This window comes from Oryctolagus cuniculus, chromosome 11, assembly GCF_051225735.1.
Source record: "Oryctolagus cuniculus isolate XC-2025 breed Fujian yellow rabbit chromosome 11, ASM5122573v1, whole genome shotgun sequence".
Classification (NCBI taxonomy): domain Eukaryota; kingdom Metazoa; phylum Chordata; class Mammalia; order Lagomorpha; family Leporidae; genus Oryctolagus; species Oryctolagus cuniculus.
The window spans coordinates 64,783,988-64,810,453 of record NC_142877.1 but is presented as its reverse complement, the minus strand read 5'-3'; the positions used below and the strand labels follow the sequence as shown (position 1 = coordinate 64,810,453).

At 40.2% G+C, this 26,466-nt stretch overlaps 1 protein-coding gene across 6 annotated transcripts in view; it reads right to left on the bottom strand.

Moving 5' to 3' along the window:
• MON2 (MON2 regulator of endosome-to-Golgi trafficking) overlaps positions 1-26,178 on the bottom strand; it is a 124,842-nt gene extending 98,664 nt beyond the window's left edge. For 2 of the 6 annotated variants that reach the window (XM_070052565.2, XM_089307435.1), the window contains exons 1-3: positions 25,619-26,160; positions 7,835-7,898; positions 200-280 (exon numbers count right to left, since the gene is read on the bottom strand). Coding sequence is in view for 2 of the 6 variants with exons in the window: in XM_002711305.5 (XP_002711351.2) it covers positions 7,835-7,898; positions 25,619-25,729 (175 nt within the window). In the remaining 4 variants the exon portion in view is untranslated. Of the gene's footprint in view, positions 1-199; positions 281-7,834; positions 7,899-25,618 lie in introns of all 6 variants that reach the window. The other 4 variants (XM_002711305.5, XM_002711303.5, XM_051846365.3 and 1 more) reach the window with 2 other exon arrangements.
• Positions 26,179-26,466: the final 288 nt, after the last annotated feature.

The following is a 26,466-nucleotide window of genomic DNA, read 5'->3' as shown; positions in this document are numbered from 1 at the left end:
GGAATAAAGACAAAAAGGTTGATTCTTTTCAATCCAAATTCTCTGTCAGTTTCCATTAAAATATAAAAATAGATTTGGGAGGAGGAAAAAAAAAAGAAGTGTGTATCACACCTACATCCCTTAATAAGCATAACTGTGTGTTTCATGTTGTAGCTCCAGATTATGTAACTATGAGATCAAATGATACACTTCCACACACCTGAAGAAGGTCCAGCAGGTCCCCATATCCTAGGGGTTTCCTTGCTCTGAGCAGTTTCACTGCATAACTGCAGTTTTTATCCTGGAAAAAAAGAATTAAACTAGGATACCCTACTGAGTCACATTAACAGGGGTTAATAAAATTTCATTGTGGTAAATTTAAACAGCCATTGAATAATTAATTTTTGTGAAAGAAATAAAATGTGCACTATAAATTATTTCTACTCTAAAAACACATTTAAAACCTAGTTCTGGGGAAGACTGCTATTCCTAACAACAACAAAAAATGTAGTTGTGCAAAGGTCTCAAAATATATGTAACTGAATGATTCAAGAATAAGACTATAAATAAAGTAATAAGCTTCATATTTTAAAAGCACATTATAGGGGCCGGCACTGTGGCGTAGTGGATAAAGCCACCACCTGCAGTGCCAGCATCCCATATGGGCACCAGTTCCAGTCCCAGATGCTACTTTTCCGATCCAGCTCTCTGCTGTGGCCTGGGATAGCAGAAGATGGCCCAAGTCCTTGGGCCCCTGTCACCCATGTGGGAAACCTGGCTCCTGGCTTCAGATCGGCACAGCTCTGGTCATTGTGGCTAACTGGGGAGTGAACCATCGGATGGAAGCCCCCCACCACCTCCCTCTCTTTCTCTGCCTCTCCTCTCTGTGTAACTCTTTCAAGTAAATAAATAAATCTTTAAAAATAAAAAAAAGCACATTACAGAAAAGGAAATTATGTTGGTATAACTGTTTAGTAATTTTGAAAAATGAAAAAAAAAATCTAGATCCTCACATTACCCCATGTAGTATTAATAAAAAAATGAATCAAACTACAGAAAAACTAAAGAAGATAAAAATGACTATCAACTATGTAGAATAACAAAAGAATTCACTGGGGGATGGCGTTGTGGTGTAGCAGGTGAAACTTCTGCCTGCAACGCCAGCCAGCTTCTTATATGGGTGCCAGTTTGAGTCCCAGATGCTCCACTTCTGATCCAGTTCTCTGCTAATGTGCCTGGGAAGGCAGCAGAGGATGGCCCAAGTGCTTGAGCCCCTGCACCCATGTGGGAGACTGGAAGGAAGATCCTGGCTTCAGACCGGACCAGCTCCAGCCATTGTGGCCATTTGGGGAAGATAGCCTGCTTGTTTTCTCTCTCTCTCTCAACTCTGCCTTTCAAATAAACAAACAAATCCTTAAAAAAATCATAAAAATCAGTTTTTAAAAAATTAAAAGGTAAATGACCACAGAAAAATATGATATAAACACAATGGGAAATTAATACTTTTACATAAAAGTTTTATTATGAAAAACACAAAAACTCAGAGAAATGAATGCAAAATAAAAAAGGAAATGAAGAAGTTAATGCATAGAGAAAATGTTAAACAACAAGAAGAAAAGAAATGAGAATTCATTTGCCTGCTCATTTACAAAAAAGTTTTTTAAAACAATAATCCTTGCAAGGATTTTTTTTTTTTTTTTTGACAGGCAGAGTTAGCTAGTGAGAGAGAGAGAGAGACTGAGAGAAAGGTCTTCCTCTTCCGTTGGTTCACCCCCCAAAAGGGCGCTACATCCAGCACGCTGCGCCATCCAAAGCCAGGAGCCAGGTGCTTGCTCCTGGTCTCCCATGCGGGTACGGGGGCCCAAGCACTTGGGCCATCCTCCACTGCCCTCCCAGGCCACAGCAGAGAGCTGGACTGGAAGATGAGCAACCGGGGCAGAATCCGGCGCCCCAACTGGGACTAGAAACCAGGGTGCTGACGCCGCAGGTGGAAGATTAGCCTAGTGAGCAGCGGCGCAGGCCCTTGCAAGGATATTATAAAAATGCATTCACATTACTGTTTGTAAAGGTAAAACTTTCACATTTTTGGAAAACATTAAACTTCTTATTCTGCATCATCTCATTTCTAGAAATTTATCAAAAAGAAATAATATTAAAATATTCATAACAGGAAGGAATGGTTAAACTACAATCCACTTGCTGAAATACTATATACAGCAATTAGAAACATTTTAAAAGACAGCATCAAAGAAAAAGACTTAGGACACCAAAAAAATACTATAACTTTAAAACTTTTTAAAATCCCATGGAAAAAAAGAATAAAAGCACAGTTATGGGGGCCAGCACCGTGGCATAACAGGTAAAGCTGCTACCTGTATCCCATATGGGCGCCGGTTTGAGACCTGGCTGCTCCACTTGCGATCCACCTCTCTGCTATGGCCTGGAAAAGCAGTGGAAGATGGCCCAGGTTCTTGGGCCCCTGCACCCATGTGGGAGACCTGGAAGAAGCTCCTAGCTACAGGCTCCGGATCTTCACAGCTCCGGCCATTGCAGCCAATTGGGGAGTGAACCAGCAGATGGAAGACCTCCCTCCCTCCATCTCTTTCTCTCTGTAACTCTTTCAAATAAATAAATCTTCAAAAAAAAATAAAGCACAATTATATTATAGAGAAACTGTAATATTTAGCCCAAAGGGTCAATTTGTGAGCATGGCTAATCAATTACAGTCCTCAAGTCTTCTAACCTAAATTATAGAACTCTACCTTCATAATGGTTCACTGAAATAAATCCTCTATAGTGCTGTCACAGTAATTTACTTATAAATATGATTATGTCACTTCCCTAAGTCAATCCATCAAGCTGCTCAGAATATCACACAATGAATGTGTTATTTCCCTGACACCAATTCCCTCCTCATCCTTTATGGCTAGACAATACTCCAATAGTACATCCAAATATACCATGTTGTTTTGTACCCCTTGTTTTTATTTACATAGGACTCTTTATTTTTACTTCAATACTTTGCCTAACTCCTCCTGCTCAGTCTTCAAGATGCAGCTTCAGATTCCCAGGCTAACCCTATGCCTGCAGTGCTGGCAACCCATAGGGGCATCAGTTTGAGTCCTGGCTGCTCCTCTTCTGATTCAGCTCTCTGCTTATGGCATGGGAGAACAGTGGAGGATGCTCTAAGTGTTTGGGGTCATGCACCCACGCAGGTGAACTGGAAGAAGCCCCTAGCTCCTGGCTTCAGATTGGCTCAGCTCTGGCCACTGTAGCCATTTGGGTAGTTAACCAGCAGATGGAAGACCTTTCCCTCTCGCCCTCAATCTAACTCTGTCTCTTAAAAGAATAAAATCTTTAAAAAAAAAAAAAAAGATTCCCAAGCTGGGTTGGGTACCTTCCCTACGTTGCTATGTCAATACTTCCACCCTGACATTTACCACACAATATTATAATTCTGTGTTTAGGGTCTGTTTCTGTTATTCCTCTATTATCTGGCTGTCATGAAATCAAGATGAATAAATTCATACTCAGATAATTATAACATGTAAACTTAAAGCAACAAGAGACTTATTTGAATCTTAGAGTGATTCATTTATTAGCTTACATTTAATGAGAGCTTATTATTTCCCATGTAATGTGACAAATACTAGCAATGTAATAAAGAATAAGATCTTGATCTTGACCTCAGGGAATGTCACCTTGAAGAGAAAGTTTCTGGCAAAGGATTTCAGGAGCAGGAAAGTTAATCTGAATGACTGCCACAAGCAAAGCTTTCAAATACAGTCTTTGTATTTCCATATAGATTGCAGGTAAATTATATTACCCATCTTTTTATCTTCCCTCATGATTCTTGCATAATAATTTACTAAGAAAATGGTGGCTGAGATATGCTATAAATGTAAAAGATCATAAGTATATGTTCTGATAAGATAAAATATATAAAATAAACAGAGAAACTACTTTTTAATGTCAGAAAAAAACTCCAAGTATATTTATTTACTCATCGTTACTTACAGACATTTTAGTTTTAAGTATAGATATGAAAAAGATGAAGAAAAACTATGTGAGAAAACACAAATCATATATAATAATTATTCATGTAAAAATTCTATATGTACACTGACAGTAGCTGAAAGCAGCCATAGGTGATGTAACCATTTTGGTTTTGGGAACAGGTTAAATATATAATTTAAAGATATCACAATTTCATTAACTTTTTTTTTTAATTTTTTGACAGGCAGAGTGGACAGTGAGAGAGAGACAGAGAGAAAGGTCTTCCTTTGCCATTGGTTCACCCTCCAATGGCCGCCATGGCCGGCGTGCTGCGGCCGGCGCACCACGCTGATCCGAAGCCAGGAGCCAGGTACTTATCCTGGTCTCCCATGGGGTGCAGGGCCCAAGCACTTGAGCCATCCTCCACTGCACTCCCTGGCCACAGCAGAGAGCTGGCCTGGAAGAGGCGCAACCAGGACAGAATCCGGCGCCCCGACCGGGACTAGAACCCGGTGTGCCGACGCCGCAAGGCGGAGGATTAGCCTAGTGAGCCGCGGCGCCGGCTTCATTAACTTCTTTGACACAAATATATATATGCCAAAAGCAGACTGTAGAGTTTTTAAATAACACATGGCTTTTCAGTTTCTAGTATAATGTAAGCTAGAATAATAAACACAACACTTAATATATTATTTCAAATGCAAGATTAAGGCCTGGCTCGTAAATGAAAAATTTTTTTGCTATCTCTCATTTATAGAGTTTTATCTTTAAAGAAAAAGAGAATTTTGAAATAATGATCTGTATATCTAAATCAATGCTGACATTACCTGGCATAGCATTCCCACTTATGTCAGCATTCATGACAGCAGTGAAAACAAAGAAAAATAAACATTAAAGGAGGATGCTTAAAAGAAGGGGCGATGCAAAGAAAGATTTATTCTGCAATGTAAATAATCTTCCCTTAGAAAATAAATCTATGAAATCTAAAGTTGGAGAGGAATCTATACTGAGTATTAGTAGCTCAAGTAACTGATTGTAATTAAAGATTTTGTTTTTTTTCCAGTTCCTTATACTCTCAAATATATGGAAACATAAAAGAATTCAATATCCCACCTCATTTGAGACTCCTCAATTGCTTAGCATCTTTGATAGCCATTACAGCACATAGTAGTACTCTATATATAGTCTCCTACAGATTCAAGTACTATTAAGAATTGAATACTTTTCAGAAAATAAAACATTCAAAATTATCTCAGTATTAGTTGTACTCTGAATTAATTACATAGTTTAGAAACCACATACTGCCTAATTGTCGCTCCCCGTCTTCGTGGGGGAACGACACTAAGCCCTGCCTAGGCTTCATATCCGAGTCACGGCACCATTATGTCGCTCCCCCTCTTCGTGGAGGAGCAACACAGGACCCTGCGCTGTTCTTTCGTCTGCTCGGCCCTCCCCGGGTTTGCTGCTGGTTCTTCCCGGGTTGGCTACTATCCCTTCCACCTCCGTGGAAGGGCAGTTCCCCCTGGCCGCATTCCCCACTTCCGCAGGGGAGCGGCACACCGCCGGCCGGCTCTTCTCGGGGGCTGCACAGGTGTTCCTTCAGCTAGATGTTCCCCATAGATGTTCCTGGTGCATGCCGTCTCTCTCCTCCTTTATAGTCCTCCTCCGCCAATTCCAACTCGGCTGCCCACACGCCGAGTATGCTGCTCTCCTCCAATCAGGAGCAAGTCCTACAGTTAATTGGTTGAACTGGAGGCAGCTGTGCGGAAGCTGTTTACTTCTCTCCCAGCGCCATATTGTGGGAGAGCAGATGCATAGAATAAGTCTTAATTCCAGTAACAGTCTAGTCCGGTTTGCTCCCCACACCTAATATAAAATTTATTTTTAAAAGCCTTTAGTTTTCAAGATGACAGCGATCTATGAATCTACCATTTTTAGGAATTAATTGCTATAAATATTTGGTTAAAAATACTAAAAAAAGTTTAAATGGTAATATATAACTCCTCAAGTTCATGTCTCTGTATACTGTGAAGATTAAAGCATGAACTATTAACTACATGTGTATGAAAATCTGTTCTAACTTGATTTCAATAATGCTAACTGAATTAAGATGAAATTGGCAACGCACCTAAATATTAAACTCTTAACAATGAATTAAAACTTTCAAACTCATCCTTAAGCTTGAATATTTTATTTGGTATAGAACACTGGAACAGTGATTCTCTGAAATCAGTCTTTGTCTTCATCTTACTTCAACTACAGAACAACCAAATACTTCTTGTATTGGGAATAATTAAGGACTTACCATGATATTAGCAACAATATAGCAAAATAAATGTTTACAATGTTATTATAATGTGACTGGCTTATGAGAAGTCTTCAACTTAAAAATATCTAGGTCATAATTTATCTTTAAATACTAATATCCCCACAGTAGCTAATCAGCCCAACATGTATCTCTCAAAACCCAACAAACCACTACCCCAACCCAACTGTATATACTCTCACCTTTTACCATATCCCCCTTCTCAATATGCAGAGCATTAATTGTTGCTGTGGATAATATTATAAAATTATTAGGTGTTTTGACCGACTGTTCAAAATCAGGGAACAAGCTGTGATAAATAGATGCAATTTAAGAAAGCTAAGGTCAAATTTCCAGCAAAGTTGGGTTGCTTAATGAAATCCATTCTTGTTTCCCTCCCTAAATTGCCCCAAAAAAATCTTCATTTCATCTTGTAACACTCTGAAATTCCACCAGGGATTTAGCTGTATCCCATTTGAGAAAAAAAAAAATGCAAAGTTTACAAGAGTTAAAGAGATTCTTTACTTTCTTTACTGTTTGGACTGTGTGTTAACTAACAGGATTGCTTTTCTCCTATACTAGCTGAGATCAATAGTACTACTGTAACTGAAAATGTAGTGTGAAGCAAGCAACCGCTAAGTATGAAATGCTTGGGAGGGAGCAGCTGGCATGGAAGCCTTGCCATATCACAGAAACACACTGCAGCAGGAAAAACAAGGGATGTGAATATGATTCCACCACTGATCATGTGACCTTGGGCAAGCAGCTTAATATCTTTGCATCTCAATTTGATCTACTATAAAATAAGACAGCATTTTACCACAGGATCGTCTTATGTAAAAGCAGCACAAGTTACCTCACATACAACTCATTCTCAAAAAAAAAAAAAAAAAAAGAAGATACACAGACAGAGAAAGCCTGTTTTCCTCTTTTCCACGTTCACTAGTAAGACAAGAACAGAGGCAGAGGAGTAAAGATGGAGTAGAGAAAGGACGCCAACAAAGAGAAACTTGAAATTCTTCGTTGAAAATGAGGGTCAAACAAGAGATGGTAAGAAAACATTTGTGTTTTCTTTTTTCCACCCCACTCCCATTCTTTCTTCATAATCATAATGCTTCAGTTCCAGGTATGTAGTACATAATACAACACTATGAACTGTTTATGTTACGTTAAAGATAAAATAGGTCTTGAATGTGGACTGAGAACCAATCTTTTACTCAGTTCAATGCAATCAATTTTAACTGAACACACCTTTTATGGGTAAGGTGCACCTTAAGGTGACTAGCAGGAGGTGGAAGATGACTAAGAAAAAAAAAACCTTGCCTTAGTAAGAAGTCTTAAGCTTTGTGAATTCAGAGAATTTTATAGCATTCATCTTTAGCAAACACAATCAGTTCACAATTTAGGCCCTTTACATGCTCTGTATACTTAAGAAAAATATAATAGGACATGAGGAACAGATGTTACAGAAAACTGAGGACTTTTCCTTAAAATTCTACTTTTATTATTAACCAAATTTTCATCAATTGTTGAATTTTTAATGCAAAACATTACCTGCCAAAATTTCGGTGTTTCGTGCAGCTATTGTTTTAACTTTTATTATTCCTGATTCAGCAGCCTGCAAGAATAAAAATAATTAGAACACGAAACTTACTATCAACATAAATGATGTATGGGAATGAAGTCATAAATGATAGACTCTCAAGCACAAATACAGTCAGTCACTATCACCTTTTTCATTTTCAAAATATCAGATAGTAAGACTAGTAGTAACATACATATTAAATGTATAAAATATGATTGGATTTGATAATTTACAAGCAAATTCTGCACTGAAGAATGTTGCTCTTCTCTGCCTTAAGGTGTATCTGGAATACTGCAATCTCCCATGAATTTAAATGTTCAGGAAACCAAAATATAAAAAAGTCTAATAAAAAAAAATTAGATTCCTCCTCTCCATTTCACACATTCCAAAATTAAAAAAATAAAAATAAAAAAATGCTGCAAAGTCAAATCTGTTTTGGACTTAAAAATCGATTTTATTTTTGAGAGTTTATAACAAAACACTCTTATTACTTTTGTTTTTAAGATTTATTTATTTACTTGAAAGAGTACACAGAGAGAGGAGAGGCAGAGAGAAAGAGAGGTCTTCCATCCACTGGTTCACTCCCCAGTTGGCTGCAATGGCCAGAGCTGTGCTAATCCGAAGCCAAGAGCAGCCTCCTCCAGGGTCTCCCACGCAGGTGCAGGGGCTCAAGGACTTGGGCCATCTTCTACTGCTTTCCCAGGCCACAGCAGAGAGCTGGATAGAAAGTGGAGCAGCCAGGACTTGAACCAATGCCCATATGGGATACTGGCACTGCAGGCGGTGGCTTTACCCACTACACCACAGTGTCTGCCCCATTATTACTTTTAACATATTCATTTCAGTTTTTATAATGTATCTAAAACACTTTATCATATTATGTTTAGCTGAAAGTACTTGCTAGTCATAAAGCATTTCACAGAATGCCACAAAACTGCACTGTCCAATACAGTAGCTATTAATACATGTGGCTATTTTAAGCACTTTATATGTGACCGGTCTGAATTGAGCTATGCTCTAAGTGGAAAATACAAACTAGATTTTGAATGCTTAGCATTTTTTTAAAAAGAAGGGTGTAAACTGTCATCTAAATATTCTATTGATTACATGTTAAAATAGTATTTTGAACATATTGGGTTAAATTCCAGGACACTTAAAAGTTCATGGAAAAATAAAATTACCACATAAATATATTTTGTTACAATTTTTGAAATCTATGCAGTTTTTCATAATAAAAATTTTCTGCCAAACTTTTTAGTAACAGTCATATTAATGGATTTCAAATATTTTTGTACCAAAATAAACTCATCTTTTAATTTCATTTTCCACAAATTTCTTGAAGTACCTTTGTAAATATATATTATTACAATTCAATGTCTACTTCTATTTTTCAATGAAGATTTTAAAAAAATTTTTAAAGATTTATTTATTTATTTGAAAGGCAGAGTTACAGAGAGGCAATGGCAGAGAGAGAGGTCTTCTATCCACTGGTTCACTCTCCAGATGGCCGCCGCGGCCAGAGCTGCACTGATCCAAAGCCAGGAGCCAGGAGCTTCTTCCGGGTCTCCCATGCAGGTGCAGGGGCCCAAGGACTTGGGTCATTTTCTACTGCTTTCTCAGGCCATAGCTGAGAGCTGGATCAGAAGTGGAACAACCAGGACTTGAACCGGCACCCACATGGGATGCTGGCACTGCAGGCAGCAGCTTTACCCGCTATGCCACAATGCCGGCCCCACAATTAAAATTACAAATATGGGTTACATTTGTGGTCCATATTTTATTTCTATTGGACAGTTCTGACATATAATATTGATATATTATTTCTATCACAGAAACTTAGAACATTTTTATCATCTAGAAACACATTCTGTAAGTATGCTTATCTCCATACCTCCAAAATTAATACATAACACTCATAAAAAGTTAGATGTTCAAATTTTCCTAGTAATTTGCTTCCTACTTACTCATGTAGTGACTGCAGGCTGTAAAGCTTAAAAATAATTATGGAAGAACACTAGTGCTCTATGGGCTCTTAGTCTGAGAACAAGTGGCATAAAATAAAGAATACCTTTTAAAACTATACCATGTGTAGTAGACCTTTGTCATTTTGTTGACCCTAAGCATATGAAAGCCTTTCATATTTTAAGAATCCCCAACTTCATGAATTTATGGTGCCAAACAATAGATATATCCACCAGAGATTTTAATATGGAGCCCAGTAGCACATAAATGCATAAATAAGAGAGAATTCTTTCTGAAGATAGCAGTAAGAGGCAGCATCTAGTTTCCGAGAACCAGTGGTGGCCTGGAATGACCAGGGCAAGCAGTAGTATAATCCGCAGGAGCCAGTAGTATAATCCAGACCAGCAAGCCACTACTCAGTAGAGGCAGCAGTAATAGTCTCATTGGCCTAATTTTCACTGTGGTTCCAGCTGTTTAGTCTCCCTTTGATCATGTACTTTTTCTAGGCTTGGCTATAGCTTATTTGTATATCTGCATACATGCATGTATTTAATTGAGAAACAGAGAGGGACAGAAACACTCCCATTTGCTGCTTCACTCCCCAAATGACTACAAAGGCCAGAACCCAGCCAGGCCAAAGCCAGGAGCCCAGAAGTGTCTCCCACATGGTCAACAGGAGCTATCATCAATACCTCCCAGGGTGATTACCAGGAAGATGGAGTCAGGAGCTGGATAAAAGAATGGACGCTAAGTACCCTTAGTTGCAATGCAGGCATCTTGACCTCTAAGCTAAACGCCTGTTCCTAGCCTTCCAATTCTGTGAACCACTCAATATCCTATCAGTAAATTTTATTTCTATTTAAAACAGCCAGAGTCAGCTTTCATTGCTCACAACTGAAAAGCCTAATGGGTACACTAGGACATGCCCCTAAAATTTTAAGTAATGGAAATATCCCAAATTAAATTAACATGGTCACTGGCAGAAAAAGCACAGCCAGAATAAATTACTTCAGGGAAAGATTATTGATTTTCTGATTATTTGAGACAGTACATATTAGAAACACCAGAAGCTTTTCTAAAAATCTTAATGTCCCAGGTTGCAATCCATTCCAATTAAATCAGAATGACTACTAGGGGGAGTCAGGTATCAGTATTTTTAAAAATCTTCAAGTGATTCCAATACACAGTTAATATTTAGGAGACTACTGCCATAATATAAGCAAGAGATGATGCTGGACATCCCTACAACAGCAGTGATGGAAGCGACCAGACTCTGGATATACTAGCAAGACACACAAACCATACCATACCATATTTTTTACTACTGTAAAAAAAAAAAAACCACACAAAATATTGAAATTATTATGTACACTTTATAACACACACCTGATCTCAGATTCTCAAGTAAATTTGTTACTGAGTTGGCTAAAATTTATTTGTGGTCATGGAGAAGTCCTCCAACATCTTTTTAAAAGTTTAACCTCTCCCACTTTCCATGGCCCTGTATATCTTGCATATGTCCCAATTCAGTATTTCATTTTGCTTTAGTGTCAACAGAGATGGAAAAAACTGAACCATCACAAATATCAATGTGGGGCCGCCGTCTGCAGTGCCAGCATCTTTTATGGGCACTAGTTCATGTCCTGGCTGCTCCACTACCAATCCAGCTCTCTGCTATGGCCTGGGAAAGCAGCAGAAGATGGCCCAAGTCCTTGGGCCACTGCACCCACGTGGAGACCAGAAAGAAGCTTCTGGCTCCCAGCTTCCAATTGGCGCAGCTCCAGCTGTTATGGCCAACTAGGGAGTGAACCAGCAGATGGAGGACCTCTCACTCATTCTCTGCCTCTTCTTCTCTAACTCTTTCAAATAAAGAAATAAATCTTAAAAAAAAAAAAAAACCAATGTAATTTGTCTAGACTTTCTGAATTCTAGTCAATCAAATCTATTATTTTTTTGAGAGGCAGAAAGAGAGAGAAAGAGAGAGAGGTCTTCCATCCACTGGTTCTCTACCCAGATGGCCGCAATGGCTGGAGCTGTGCCAATTCGAAGCCAGAAGCCAGGAGCTTCTTCCCAGTCTCCCAAAAAGGTGCAGGGGCCCACCTGCTACTGCTTTCCCAGGCCACAGCAGAAAGCTGGATTAGAAGTGGAGCAGCCAGGTCTCAAATCAGCATCCATATGGGATGCCAGCTCTGCATACGGCAGTTTTACTCACTATGCCATAGTGCTGGCCCCTCAAATCTTTTTTTTTAAAGGATTAATTATTGATTTATTTGAAAGCCAGACACACACACACACACACACACACACACACAGAGAGAGAGAGAGAGAGAGAGAGTGAGGGACAGAGGGAAGGGAGGATTTTCCATCAGCTGGTTCACTCCCCAAATGGCCATAACAAAGTTGAGCTGATCCCCAACTAGGAGAGTATCTTCCGGGTCTCCCACCTGGGTGCAGGGGCCCAAGCACTTGGGCCATCTTCTGCTGCTTTCCCAGGCACATTATAGAGAGCTGAATCGAAGTGGAGCAGCCAGGACTCCAACCCTCACCCATATGGGATGCAGGCACTGCAGGCAGAGGCTTAATCTTCTATACCACAGCTCCAGCCCCAATCAAATTTTAACAGTTTATAAAACCCACTTTGTAGTATGCTAGATGCTACGTATCAGTAAAGGATTTAAAATTTGCCATACACTGTTTTGACTTCCTGAAACAAATAGGGATGACACAAGAATGTGTGCATGTTTAACAGTTTTACACATATACACAATAAGAATTAAGAAGTACTTTTAGAAGTAGTTTCAAAGTAATGTCCTAAAAGATACACAACCACTATTTTCCTTCCCCAAATTCAAGGAATCACCAAAAGGACTGTTTCTGGCCTTAGATATAATTAGACTTATATCTCATATTTTACATCCAAGTTTGTGTTATAAACATACTCTGAAAATGTAACATTTTCTCCTAGGCATCCTGGCCTTGCTGGAAAGTTTCACAATGTTTACTGACAACATTGTGCTGTATGTCAGGAATCCCTTACCACTGTATCCTTGCATCATACCAAGTGGCTAGCCTGTCTTTAGGCGTATCATATAGGAACAGAGAGCTTCAAACTCAATTTCCTTCCACTTCTATTTATCAAATACTGTGGGAAGAAGAGTCTTTACCTTCAGGCTGTAAAAGTACCCTCTATTCTGATCACACACCATGTACATGAATAGGGGATCTACTCAGTTGGAAACAGCTACTTTTTTCTGAATTGGCCCTCATGCCAAAGAAAATGTTGCCAGTTCTGCAGATTTGAACTTGGATGACACAGGTTAGGAAAGTAGTCTAACATACTTCTTTTTTTTTTTTTTTTTTTTTTTTTTTTTTTTTTTTTTGACAGGCAGAGTGGACAGTGAGAGAGAGAGACAGAGAGAAAGGTCTTCCTTTGCCGTTGGTTCACCCTCCAATGGCCGCCGCAGTCGGCGCGCTGCGGCCGGCGCACCGCGCTGATCCGATGGCAGGAGCCAGGAGCCAGGTGCTTTTCCTGGTCTCCCATGGGGTGCAGGGCCCAAGCACCTGGGCCATCCTCCACTGCACTCCCTGGCCACAGCAGAGGGCTGGCCTGGAAGAGGGGCAACCGGGACAGAATCCGGCGCCCCGACCGGGACTAGAACCCGGTGTGCCGGCGCCGCTAGGCGGAGGATTAGCCTAGTGAGCCGCGGCGCCGGCCCTAGTCTAACATACTTCTAAGGACATTCTATAGCTGGGGGAGAAAGCCAAAATCTTACATGCTCTGCAGAATTTAATACTTCTTATTCTGAAAATTAACCCCAAATTCAAATCTCAGCCAGAAAAATCCCTGTTTCTTCCTTCTATTAATCCCTATTTTTCTGAACAGTACCATCCTAACCCAGTCACTGACCTGATATTTGGGCTTTCTTTTCTCATCCCAAAAATCTAATCAGCCATAAAGTCTATTTACTTAAGATATTTTGTTTTGTACTTTTTTCATTCTCAAATTCCACTTCCACATTCTTTATTCCAGGCTCAACTAAATGAACTAATGACATCAATTTAATGAAGAAGTTTCTCCACCTACAATCTTGTCCTCCACCTAGCCAGTTTTCCAATGGTTCCCCTAGTGCCCACCCCTACGAGTTTCTCAAAACTGAATAGGATAAGGACATCTTTTAAAAGGAAAGAAAAAATTTTATACACACACACACACACACACAGAGACCTGCCCAGTTACTGACAATTTTAAATATGTATAAACTGTTGTACAATTAGGAATATGCCCTTTACAGCTCATAAATTATAAAACCAACAACTTCACAGATTAGATTTAATTCAAATTAGCACTCAATTTAATGTGACAAATAATGACAAAAAATGCCTTGCTGAAATTAGACCAATGCTAACAACATGCAGATAATTGTAGACTTATAGCTCAAGTTCTTCTGATTTTGGTAGCCATCTAGTACCACAGCCATGACAGAAATCATTTCTTCCATCACTTTTTCTGTAATATATAAACTTCTGTCTATGGCTGGTTCCTGTAATACTTTAACCCATTCATCCCATAATGGTCTCCATAGAAGCTATAAGTCCCATAGGATAAGAAGCGTCTCATTCATTTAATACCAATTAATACCAATCACAGTGCTTTTCATACAGTAGCTACATAGTAAATGTTTCTAAACAAACAAATGAGAAGTCTTAAGTAGCATCAAAAGGAACTGGTGTTTTAGAGTATATATAAATGCCAATTCAAACTCACTTAAAAGGGGGGGAGGAAGAGCGAGGAAACTGCCTCATTAACTGAAAAAATCCAGAAGTTTATTCCAGAGTTTCATAATGCCATCAAGGATACAGTTCTACCTCTCCGCCATTCTCTTGGTTTTGCCCTGTTCTACAGGTAGGTTCATCCTTAGGGTACTTCAAATCTTTGCAACAAAAATGGCTAGTCTTTCTTCAACTCACAATTTCATGTAACATTATGGAAAAAAGGGTCTCCTTCAGTAACATTTCTTAAAAAATTATTTATTTTCATTTTATTTGAAGGCAGAGAGAGACAGAAAGACACCTTCTATTTGCTGGATTATCCCTGAAATGCCCACAATAGCTAGGGCTGGGCTGGGCCAGGCTGAATCCAAGAGCCCAGAACTCCTTCCAGGTTCCCATGTGTGTGACAGGGACCCAAGTACTGGAGTAATCATCTGCTGCCTCCTAGGATACAAATTAGGAAGCTGGATTGGAAGCAGAGTAGCCAAGACTCTTAGCAGTCATTCCAATATGGGTGTGGGCATCCCAGGCCACAACTTTAACCACTGTACCAAACACCTGTAATCACTGAAGAAGAAAAAGAAAGCTTTTCTTTCCCAGGGCACTCACTAGTATTATGTGATTTAGGCTTGAATGGAGAAGAAGGGTATTATAGATGGGGAAGTTTAAGATAGATTAAGCTGATCAGGGTACCTTAGAATGTGGAATAAGATTAATCCATCTTGGGGCCAGCGTTGTGGCTTAGTGGGTAAAGCTGCCACCTTCAGTGCCGGCATCCCATTTGAGCGTCAGTTCAAGTCCTGGGTGTTCCACTTCTGATCCATCTTTCTGCTAGGCCTGGGAAAGCAGCAGAAGATGGCCAAAGTCCTTGGGCCCCTGAACCCACGTGGGAGACCCAGAGGAAACTCCTGGCTCCTGGCTCCAGATTGGCACAGCTCCAGCTGTTGTGGCCAATTGTGAGTGAACCAGTGGATAGATGACTTCTCTCTCTCTCTCTGCCTCTCCTTCTCTCTCTGCGTAACTCTGACTTTCAAATAAATAAAATAAATCTTTAAAAGAAAAAAAGATTCATCTAAATCCCAAGGTTTGAAAGTGAGGGAAGAGTGTAGCTTACCACTGAAGGAAGCAAAAAGGAATGGATGCTAAGGAGGGAATTAACATATGTCCACTACTAGAAAACTAGAAATACGTACAGACTCACAGAAATTCTATTTAAAAAATGTTGTTTCCCGCAGTGGAGGATGGCCCAAGTGCTTGGGCCCCTGCACCCACATGGGAGACCAGGAGGAAGCACCTGGCTCCTGGCTTCTAATAGGCACAGCATGCCTGCTGTAGTGGCCATTTGGGGGGTGAACCAACAGAAGGAAGACCCTTCTCTCTGAATCTCTAACTCTGCCTGTCAAAAAAAAAAAAAAAATGCTTCCCTTCACAAAAACATAAAACATATTCTTTACAACTTCTGTGAGAATAAAGCCTGAAACTGAAACAAATTTATCAAAAGTACAAATTAATTATTCATAGAAAACAACATGAAACAAGAACAAGAAGAAAGTTAATGGCAACTTAGATAAAATCATGTACTCATGAGACACAAGGAACATATGAAGTTGCCTGAGGATTTTCAGATGTCAGGTAAAATTAAAAGACCTAAAGTTAAGTCCATACTTCAGAGTACTGAATAGATCTAGAACACCCCTAGAAGCCAATATCCTCATAAAACAATTACTACATTGAAACCAGTAAAATTTTCTTCTGAAACATTCATTCAATTATTTTACAACCTTAATGCTTGAAAATTATATATACTTAAATGGCTCCTATTCAAAACCTCTGGCACATAGGAAACAGATAAAATAAATTTTCTATAGCATATCAAATTAAAAGACTTAAATGTAGATTACACAGCAATGGCTAAAAGTATCCACATGGTATGCCTGTTCTACATGGTCTTCCTTTTCTTAAAAATTTAATCTTGGGGCCAGTATTGTGGTGCAGTAGCTTAAGCATCCACCTGCAGTGCCGGCATCCCATATTGAGCACTGGCTCAAGTCCCAGCTGCTCTACTCCAATCCAGCTCTTTTCTATGGTCTGGGAAAGCAGTAGAAGATGGCCCAAATGCTTGGGCCCCTGCACCCATATGGACGATCCAGAAGAAGCTCCTGCCCCCTGGCTTCAGATCGGCCCAACTCCGGCCATTGTAGCCATTTGGGGAGTGAACTAGCAGATGGAGGACCTCTCTTCTGTCTCTCCCTCTGTGTGTCTGTAACTCTGCCTCTCAAGTGAATAAATAAGTCTTTAAAGAAACTTTCATCTTTGGGTTCAGCATTGTGGCACCACATGTTAAGCTACTTCCTGCAATGCTAGAATCCCACGAGAGTGCCAAAATTGTTCCCCTTCCAATGCAGCACCCTGCTAATGCACCAGAGAAAGCAGCATCAGACAGCCCAAATGTTTGGGCCCGTCACCCAGGTTATAGACCCAAACAGAATTACAGGCTCCTGGCTTCAGCCAGGGCCAGGCCCAGCTATCGCAGCCATTTAGACAGTGAACCAGTGAATGAAAAATCTCTAATTCTGCCTTTCAAATAAATATTTTTAAAAATTTAATCTTCAACAAATATCAAATTAGATCTCCTAGGTATACAAATGCTTTGTCTATAATAGAATAAACACAATGAAATACTGACACATAGCTATTTAAAAAGGGAAAAAATACTTTTAAACTATAACAGATTGTAAAATATAAGAACGGCAAAGAAATAACATAAAATAAGCTTAAGTGAAAAGAAAGTAAGTATACTAGACTGACAAACTTTTTACTCCAGCAACTAGCACACACTGGGTATTCAAAAATTATTTCATAAATTAGTGAATGTGGAAAGAAAAAGTTATCTATAGAGTTTATTCATTCATGCAATAAATGAATGGGAGAGTTGGAAGGAATAGCTAAAAGTGAATAGAGAACTGAGGGAAAGAAAATAGCCAAATATGACTAAGGTAAGCAACAGTGATAGATACCATCAGCAAAACAAGTGAAAGGGAAAAGGAAGATTTGAGGAAAAGATAAATTCATTTACAAGCAGTTCTCCAGGAAGTACGTGAAAGATATTCATGAAGATATTCTGGTATGTGTTCAACAGGCAGCTGTAAACACTACTCTCAGTTAAAAGCAGAGTGAGTGAAGTAGATAAAGGAGCCATCAGCATTATGTGAAGCCAGAAGCTACGGGAATGGATGACAGTACCAAGGAGATGCACAACAGCTAGGGAAGAGTTCTTAAGACAGAACTTGGGACACAATTATATGTAAGGAAGAGGAGAAAACACAGTAGGAGAAACAGGAACACAGAATGTTAACAAAAGCCAAAGCAAGAGAGTTCTAAAATGGAAAGAATGACCAACAGTAATTAACAAGGTAGATGAATGAGGGTAACGCAGAAACAAGTTAAGCCAGTTTTAAAGACATTTGCACCTTGATACAATGGAAAAAAGGAGAGGCATTAAAGATGGATGCACATGGATTCACATCCCAGTTCCTCCACTTTCCAGCTTTACTACCTTATACAAATTACCAAACCTCTCTAAATCACCATTTCCTCATCCGTAAAATGAAACATTTAAAACGCTGCACTGGAGTTCAACAGATGGAAAGTTCCTAGCCCAGAAGAAAGGCAATATTTCACTTGACCTTGAGTTAACTCCATCAAAATAAAGGCAGCTTCTCATTTATTTTTACATTTCCTGCCCTGCCTCAGACTTAGGAGACTAATAACTAAATTACAATAATAACAAAGCCCATTATTTTGTATGTGATTGAAAATGTTACACTTGCACAAAAGAAAAAAAGGAAATCAATTCCATTTTTGAAGAATGTCTTCCTTTTAGGTTTATATGTCAGAATAACATTTTTTACTTCTTTCTTCTATATCACCAAAGTATAATGCCAAGAATCTAATCAACACATTACTAATTTCAGTTAATATATTTTAATATTTAAAACATGGATTTATTCTTTTATGCTTACATGAGAAAGAACAGTAGGGTTAAGAGGAAACTAAATATAGTACATTATAAAACATTAAACCAAAAGAGCTCCAGATCAGCAAGAAAAGATTGTCCAGCCCCCCTCTTCGTTCATGGTCATAGGGTCCAGAAAAAGAGGTCTTAACTGAGGTCCCCAAATATCTTGTACAATGGAAAAATCCTGTCCTGGTAAGCAGAAGACATCTCTTTGACCAGGGCTCCCTGCCTGTTAACCCAGAAAAACACTGTATACTAAAGAGCTCTACCACAGGCAACTTCTGCATTTTCAGGCAAAATCTCTGCCAAACAACATCAGGCCTGAATATGCAACAGGAACCTTAAAGTACATAGTCTAGAAAGACTACTTGTACTTATTTATTATTATCCTTTCTGATTCTGCATTATGAAAAAGAAAGGAAATAAATTCCATCCAAAACCTTAATTCTGACCAATTCAACTCAAGTAATCTTCACTCCCTTCCCTTTTCTACCACCCTTCTCTGGAATTCATCATCTTCTACCACTGGGTGTGGAACATTTTTTCTGCCAAGGGTCACTTGGATATTTAAAACATCATTCATAACCATATAAAATTATCAACTCAGAAATTAGCCTAGTATAGACTTACTTGGATTGGCCCAACTCAGGCAGTTGTGGCCATTTGGGGAGTGACCCAGCAGATGGAAGATCTGTCTCTCCCTCTCTAACTCTGCCTTTCAAATAAATTAATAAATCTTTAAAAAAAAAATTTCAAGTCCCATCAGTGGCTGTCTTGGCAGTGCCTGACAAAATGATTATGCAGGTGTTATACCACCCACAAGCCATTCTCCACCTCTGCATTTCTACTTAACAATCTGAAATCAGTATCCCCAAAATTGTCCCAACCCCTATCCTTCTAGCTCCTTCACGTCCCTCAAACTCCATTGCTCTTTGATTACACTGGTGCTTAATCCTTAACCCTTCTGTCATCTTAAAATCAATCAATCTATTGCCTTTTTTCTTTGAGAATTCAAACTAGATCTCACAATCTACCATCATTCCAACCACTTTTCTCGCTAAGATTCTTAAGCGTTCCAAGTCTTGTTTTTCCTCCACTTCTCCAAAGTGATCCACTACTTTCCTCAAACTCCCCACCACTTCTTTCATCATTAATTATTCCTAGCAACAAACTAATTTTCTATCGTATAAAGAAAACAGAGCCGGCGCTGGGGCTCAAAAGGCTAATCCTCTGCCTAACGGCACGGGCACACCGGGTTCTAGTCCTGGTTCTAGTCCCAGCTCTAGTCCCGGTCGGGGCACCAGATTCTGTCCCGGTTGCCCCTCTTCCAGGCCAGCTCTCTGCTACGGCCCGGGGGGTGCAGTGGAGGATGGCCCAAGTGCTTGGGCCCTGCACCCCATGGGACACCAGGAGAGGCACCTGGCTCCTGCCTTCGGATCAGCGCGGTGTGCCGGCCACAGTGGCCATTGGAGGGTGAACCAACGGCAAAGGAAGACCTTTCTCTCTGTCTCTCTCTCTCACTGTCCACTCTGCCTGTAAAAAAAAAAAAAAAAAAAAAAAAAGAAAGAAAAAGAAAACAGAGGCAACAGGCCAAAACGCTTTTACCTATCTTTCCAGTATGTTCCTCATTCCAATTTATCGTTTTAAAATTCATTTTTCCTTCTGTCATAATATAGTATTCCTTCCCAGACTGAAATTCATTTCATACACTTATGCCCTTGAAACTCCAGCTTTTTCAGGGACTTTACTCAAGCCAAGTATTCCCTTCTTCTCTATACCTTCAACCTTAATCTGCCCAACTGCCTCTGTCCCTTTATAATGCTGTCCTTTCCCACAGTTCCTTCTTCAGCCCTGATATTCTCACTCAATACACTGTTCTTTCTAGTATTATGTAAAAACAGATACCCCTGGGCCAGCGCTGTAGCGCAGTAGGTTAATCCTCCGCCTGTGGCACCAGCATCCCATATAAGTGCTGGTTTGAGTCCTGGCTGCTCCTCTTCCAATCCCATTCTCTGCTATGGTCTGAGAAAGCAGTGGAAGATGGCTCAAGTCCTTGGGCTCCTGCACCCGTGCGGGAGACCAGGAAGAAGCTTCTGGCTCCTGGCTTCAGATCGGCGCAACTCCGGCCGTTGCAGCCAATTGGGGAGTGAATCATCAGATGGAAGACCTTTCTCTCTCTCTGCATTTCCTCTCCTTGTATAACTCTGACTTTCAAATAAATAAATAAAATCTTCAAAAAAAAAAATACAAATACTCCTAAAACTGAAATTCTAGACCTCATTCTTAAGTGCCAAACTATCATTTTCAAATACCTACTAGCCAATTCTACTTGGATGTCACACACATAAATCTTAATATACACATGACTATTCATTTTCCAAAAAAAAAAATTCCTCCCCTACATTCCTTCTTTTAGTTATCCACCTAGTTTCCCAAGCAAGAAAACTGGGAGGCATCATAAACTTCTCTCCATTATAGAAAAGATCAACCAAGCCCTAGAAACCTTATCTGCTAAATCTCTTTTTATCCATATTCTTTCTCTCAGTCCTATCTCAATATAAATATCCTCCTAATTCTACTACTGCCCCCGAAAAATGCATCACTTTTTAAAATTAACTATGTTTGCCTGAATCTCAATACTCTATATCTTCACACCAATAATGTCAAAATGTTACTAAGTATGAATTAGATCATATTACTCCACCTCTTTTTAATGACTTCCAGCCATCCTCTGACGGAAATTTATTTCACATGCAGTTCAGAGCCCATGTGCTATTACTGCCAATAATGAACCCCACCATCACTTCACCCCAACTTCTGTTGGCTAGCATCTACTCATCCTACAGGACTCAGCTCAAGAATTACAAACTTTCTCTGATCACAATTTCAGGCTCAGTTAGATTCTCCTCACCTATTTCCACTGTCTACTGCCTGCAGATCAAAAAGATCCTATTCTGGGCCTTCGCTGTGGCATGGTTAGTAAGTGGCCACCTGACTGCTCCACTTTCAATCCAGCTCTCTGCTGTGGTCTGGGAAAGCAGTGGAAGATGGCCCAAGTCCTTGGGCCCCTGTACCCAAGTGGGAGACCTGGAAGAAGCTCCTGGCTCCTGACTTCAGCCCAGCCCAGTCCAGCTGTGGCAGACATTTGGGGAGTGAATCAGCAGATGGAAGATCTCTGTCACTGTCTCTCTCTGTAACTCTTTCAAATGAATAAATCTTAAAAAAACAAACAAACAAACAAACAAACTAAGCTTCTGAAGCAGGAAGATATATGGTTAATAACAAACAAAATATGCCAGAAAAAAAGAGGAAGGAATTTATTACTTTTATTATTAATCACCAACTTTATGTTATCATTACAGAATAAAATTATAGCCATTATAAAAACAATTTGATGCAAAAGATTTATAAATGAAAACAGTAAGTTGGGGAAAGCCATACAGAAAATCCAAATACAAGAAGTTAATGTTAGTAAATAAGGCATCATCCTACATCAACACTCTTCTTTTTTTAAACAGATTTGAAATATTTAAAATTTATCTTATCAATTTAAAAAAAAGATTTATAGTCAAGCATAGGGCCAAAAAAAGTAGAATTTACTAAAAACTTGAATTAAAAACTATAAAATGTCTTACTTCATTCCACTTTATTTAAAAAGTAATGGAGAGGCCAGCATTGTGGCATAGCACATAAAGCTGCCAATGGCAATACCGGCATCCCTGGTGTGCCTGGGAACGCAGCAGAGGATGGTCCAAGTGCTTGGGCCCCTGCCACCCACATGGGAGACCCAGAGGAAGCTCCTGGCTTCTGACCAGCCAGCTGTGGTCATTGCAGGCATTTGAGGAGTAGGCCAGAGAATGGAAGATCTCTCTCTGTTTCTCCCTTTCTCTGTAAAATCTGCCTTTGAAGGGAACAGTTAATCTTAATAAAAAACAAAAAATATTGAAGAAGACATCCATACCAAAGCACAAATGCAACTGAACTATATTAAGTTCTTGAATAGCCTTAAAATACTTCAGAATGAGTACTTCTCAAGTAATGCCCCTGTAAAGACACTGGGAGAAAGTTATTTAGCAAACCTATCCACAGATGGAAAACCTTCTTAGAAAGATTTTACATCAAGGTTTACCTAGTACCTAAGAAAAAAATAAAATTAAAAACTTACCAGTGCCTTAAAAAACAAAAGTCAAAATTCAGCATTACAATTAATTTACTAGGGAGAATTTAATTCAACCAAAATATTTTTGAAAGTTTTTACTTTCTCCTTAAAAGAAATCATTACTATTAGGCTGGTTACTTCATCTTTGTTTTCAATCTGTGACACAGTCATTTTTCAATCCCTAGAGTATGGCTCTTAGCAAATGTCACTGGTTAAGATGTCAAGATTCTTTTATTCAACAAATTCGTATAGAGCATATACCATGTACAAAATTATGTATTGTAAACAAAATTATAAAAGAGGCCAGGGAATGAAGGAGGAAAATAGAAATGGGGAAAGACTGATTAACAGTTACTAAGTTATCATTAGACAGGATTGAATAGTAGGGTGACCACGACAATGCATAGTATATTTCTCTGTAAAACAAAAACAAAAAACTATAACATAGGATTTCGAATAAAGAAATGTTAAATGAGCATTTACCCTGTGCAGACACTGTACAATGTATACATGTACCATATGGAACCCCATAATATGTACAATTTTTATTAGTTCGTTAAACAAATTTTAAGAGAGGGGCCAACATTGTGGTATAGTAGGTAAAGTCAATGCTTGTAACATCAGCATCCCATATGGGCACCAGTTCAAATCCCAACTGCTCCACCGCCAATCCAGCTCCCAGCTAATGCACCTGGGAAAAGCAGAACACAGTTCTTGGATCCCTATTACCCATGTGGGAGACCTGGACGAAGCTCCTGACTTCAGCCTAGCCAAGCTAAGCCACTGCAGCCATCTACAGAGTAAATCAGTAGATGTAAGATCTCTCTGTCTCTGTCTCTCTCTCTCTAACTCTGAATTCAAATAAATAAATAAACCTTCAAATTTTGTTTAAGGGATGAGCATTTGACCTAGCAAATTTAAGCCACCAGTTAAGACAGCCATATAGGAGTACCTGGGTTCCATACCCAGTTCAAGCTTCTGACTTCAGCTCCCTGCTAATGTAGATGCTGGGAAGCAGCAGGTTATAGCTTAGGAGTTGGGTACTGGCCACCCACGTGGGAGATCTGGATGAGGTCCCAGGTCCTAGATTTGGCCCAACCCAGCCCCAGCTGTTGCAGGCATCTGAGGAGCAAACCAAGATATGGGGGTTCTCCTCTACCTCTCAAATTAAAAAAAAAAAACAAACTTTTTTTTCATTTTTAAAAAGTATACAGAGAAAATCTCAAGAATTATTTTGCCATCATTTCAAAGATCAGGTGCAATTACTAAATCTCAGTCAGTGTTCAAGTAAAAGCTAATGAGCTCTAATCGAAGTTATAAGATGAAGAATGGATTGAGTTCTATAACTCCTTAAGTTACTGTCTGGAACTCTGAATGCATTTTCCAATAGAAATAATATTATAAATAGCAATTAAATTCCCAAGCTAGCCCACAAAAGCCTATAACAGAAGAACCATGGTTTTTATATGAAGTATTAGATTGGGAAAAGTCAGTTCTACAAATTATTGAAGTTCAAAACAAGACTTGACATTTTCTAAATGAAAGTATTTCTCTTATAACAAGTCTTTAAAATTCTTTAAAGCCTAATTCGTTAAAATTATTTGTTGTAACTGTCAACAACAGATGATACAGAGAAAATAATAAAAATCAACATCAAAGAAAACCACTAACATCTTTCCCCAAAGTGGCACATCTGGTTTCCATCAATGAGTAATATTTGCTTACTTTATTAGAAAAATACAAGATGGAGTTTTTTTGAAGACTGATAGAACCAAAGCAGGTACTGAAAAGTCTAAAATCCACAGCTTGGTCAAGTTTTAATTACAGAGTCTTTATAATAATAAAGGAAAAACATTTAAATAAGTGTAAATCTGTTGGTGAATTTTCACAACATTAAATGAAACTGCATAAATATTAACCGAGGAAAATAACAGCATTACTTTAAAAACCTATCACTGAAATATCTTACTTCAAAAATACAAAATGAAATTGAGCAGAGGTGTTTTTTTTTTAACTTAAAGAAATTAAAATAGCATCTTAAGAGGAAAGGCCAATAATGACTAAATGCTACAATTTCAATTCAGGAACTAGCTCCAGGATTTAAGCTGTATATATTATTAACTCGGGCTTCTCTGATAACACCCTTTTTGCTCCGACGACTTTCCCCCAGAATAATCTAATAAAGCCATCCTTTTAAAACCCCAGCCTTTAACCCCACGTTACAAACGAAGCCCGAAGCGGTTAAGTAAGACGTATTGCTAGCACTTAAACACAGGCGTAGCTGCTCTGACTCCAAACCCAAACTTCCCGTGACGGCACTGGGACACCGGGATTGGAACGGTTACTGGGGGTCTGCAGTATTTGCGGTCCATCAGGTGGCTCTAGGTGTGTTAACAGTTCCTGGGACTGATTCGAAGCTCAAAGACACACACCAGGAAGGGAAGCTGTTTCCAACTGAGCAACACACGGTCAACCCGAGGAGCACGGTGGATAGATACTAGGTTTTGGGAGCAACAAACAGTGGATGATAGGTTCTAGGAGCAACAAACAGACCTAAGTTTTTCAGGTCTGGTCTGGCCAGTCTCCTGGCCAGAACAGACGAGTGCACAATAAACCATGGCGAATTTACCGAGCCGGCCAACTCCACGAACTTCATTCCTAACCCAGGGAGACGTGACGGGAGGAGGAAATCGAAGCGCCTCACACCTCTCCGACGCGGACTTCAAAAAGCGCCTGTGAGACAACCCAGCGTCTCACAAACAAGCAAAGGCGAGGGCCGAACGGAAATCAGGACTGGAGACTGGGTCTGACAGGACCAGGCGCGCTCCGGCGCCCCCAGCTTACCTCCTTGACAGGTGGGAATTTCTTCTTGCACTCCAGTGACAAGGCCCGCAGGTCGCTCTGCATATTCTCCAGCAGCTTCTTCACTGCCTCGGGGCTGTTGGTGCCGGACATGATCCCACCACGTCCGAGCCGATCTCAGAGCCGCACAAATAAGCTCCAGCCCTGGCAGCTCCCAGAGACGATCGGTAGCTCCCTCGCAGCGCCTCCGACCCTCGAGCAGCCCGCCTCTGGGACTCTGCAGGGGCTCTACTGGGCCTGGGCTCCCAACCCGGAGCTTGCCGAGCGCCCCCCGCAGCCTCCTCGCAACACCTCCGGGTCCTCTCAGAGGCGCCCTCCGCAGTCGCCCCGCCCCGCTAGGCTCCGCCGGCTCCAGCCGAGGAGCCCACAAGGCGGGCAGGTCCCTCCCGCGGCCGCGGGGCCAGGTCACACCGGACGTCAGCAGCCAACCTGGCAAGAAGCTTCAGCGCCGGCTTCCCGGGATCTCCAGCCTTGCCGACGCCATTAGCCGAGTCGCCCACAATTCCGAGCGCGGCCGGGACACGTCAGCCGCACTTCCGGGCACCGCGGCCACCGCCCCCGCCGCGGCCAACCCCTGCAGCGAGCCGCTTGCGGGGCGGGCCCGGAGGCGTGGCCACGCTCGGGGCAGGCCCGTTCCCGGGCGGGGATTGCTTTCCTCAGTCCCACCCCCAGTACCCCGTAGGCGTCAAGGTTCGCTTCCTTTTGGATGACAAGTACCTGAGCAGAACCCCGGAGTTTTCCTCGGCGTCTCTTTTCGCATGTCTGTGTTAAATTGTATTTCCTTGTAAACAGTTGGCTTTCTTTTGTATTATTCCTGATTTGTCCTTGTT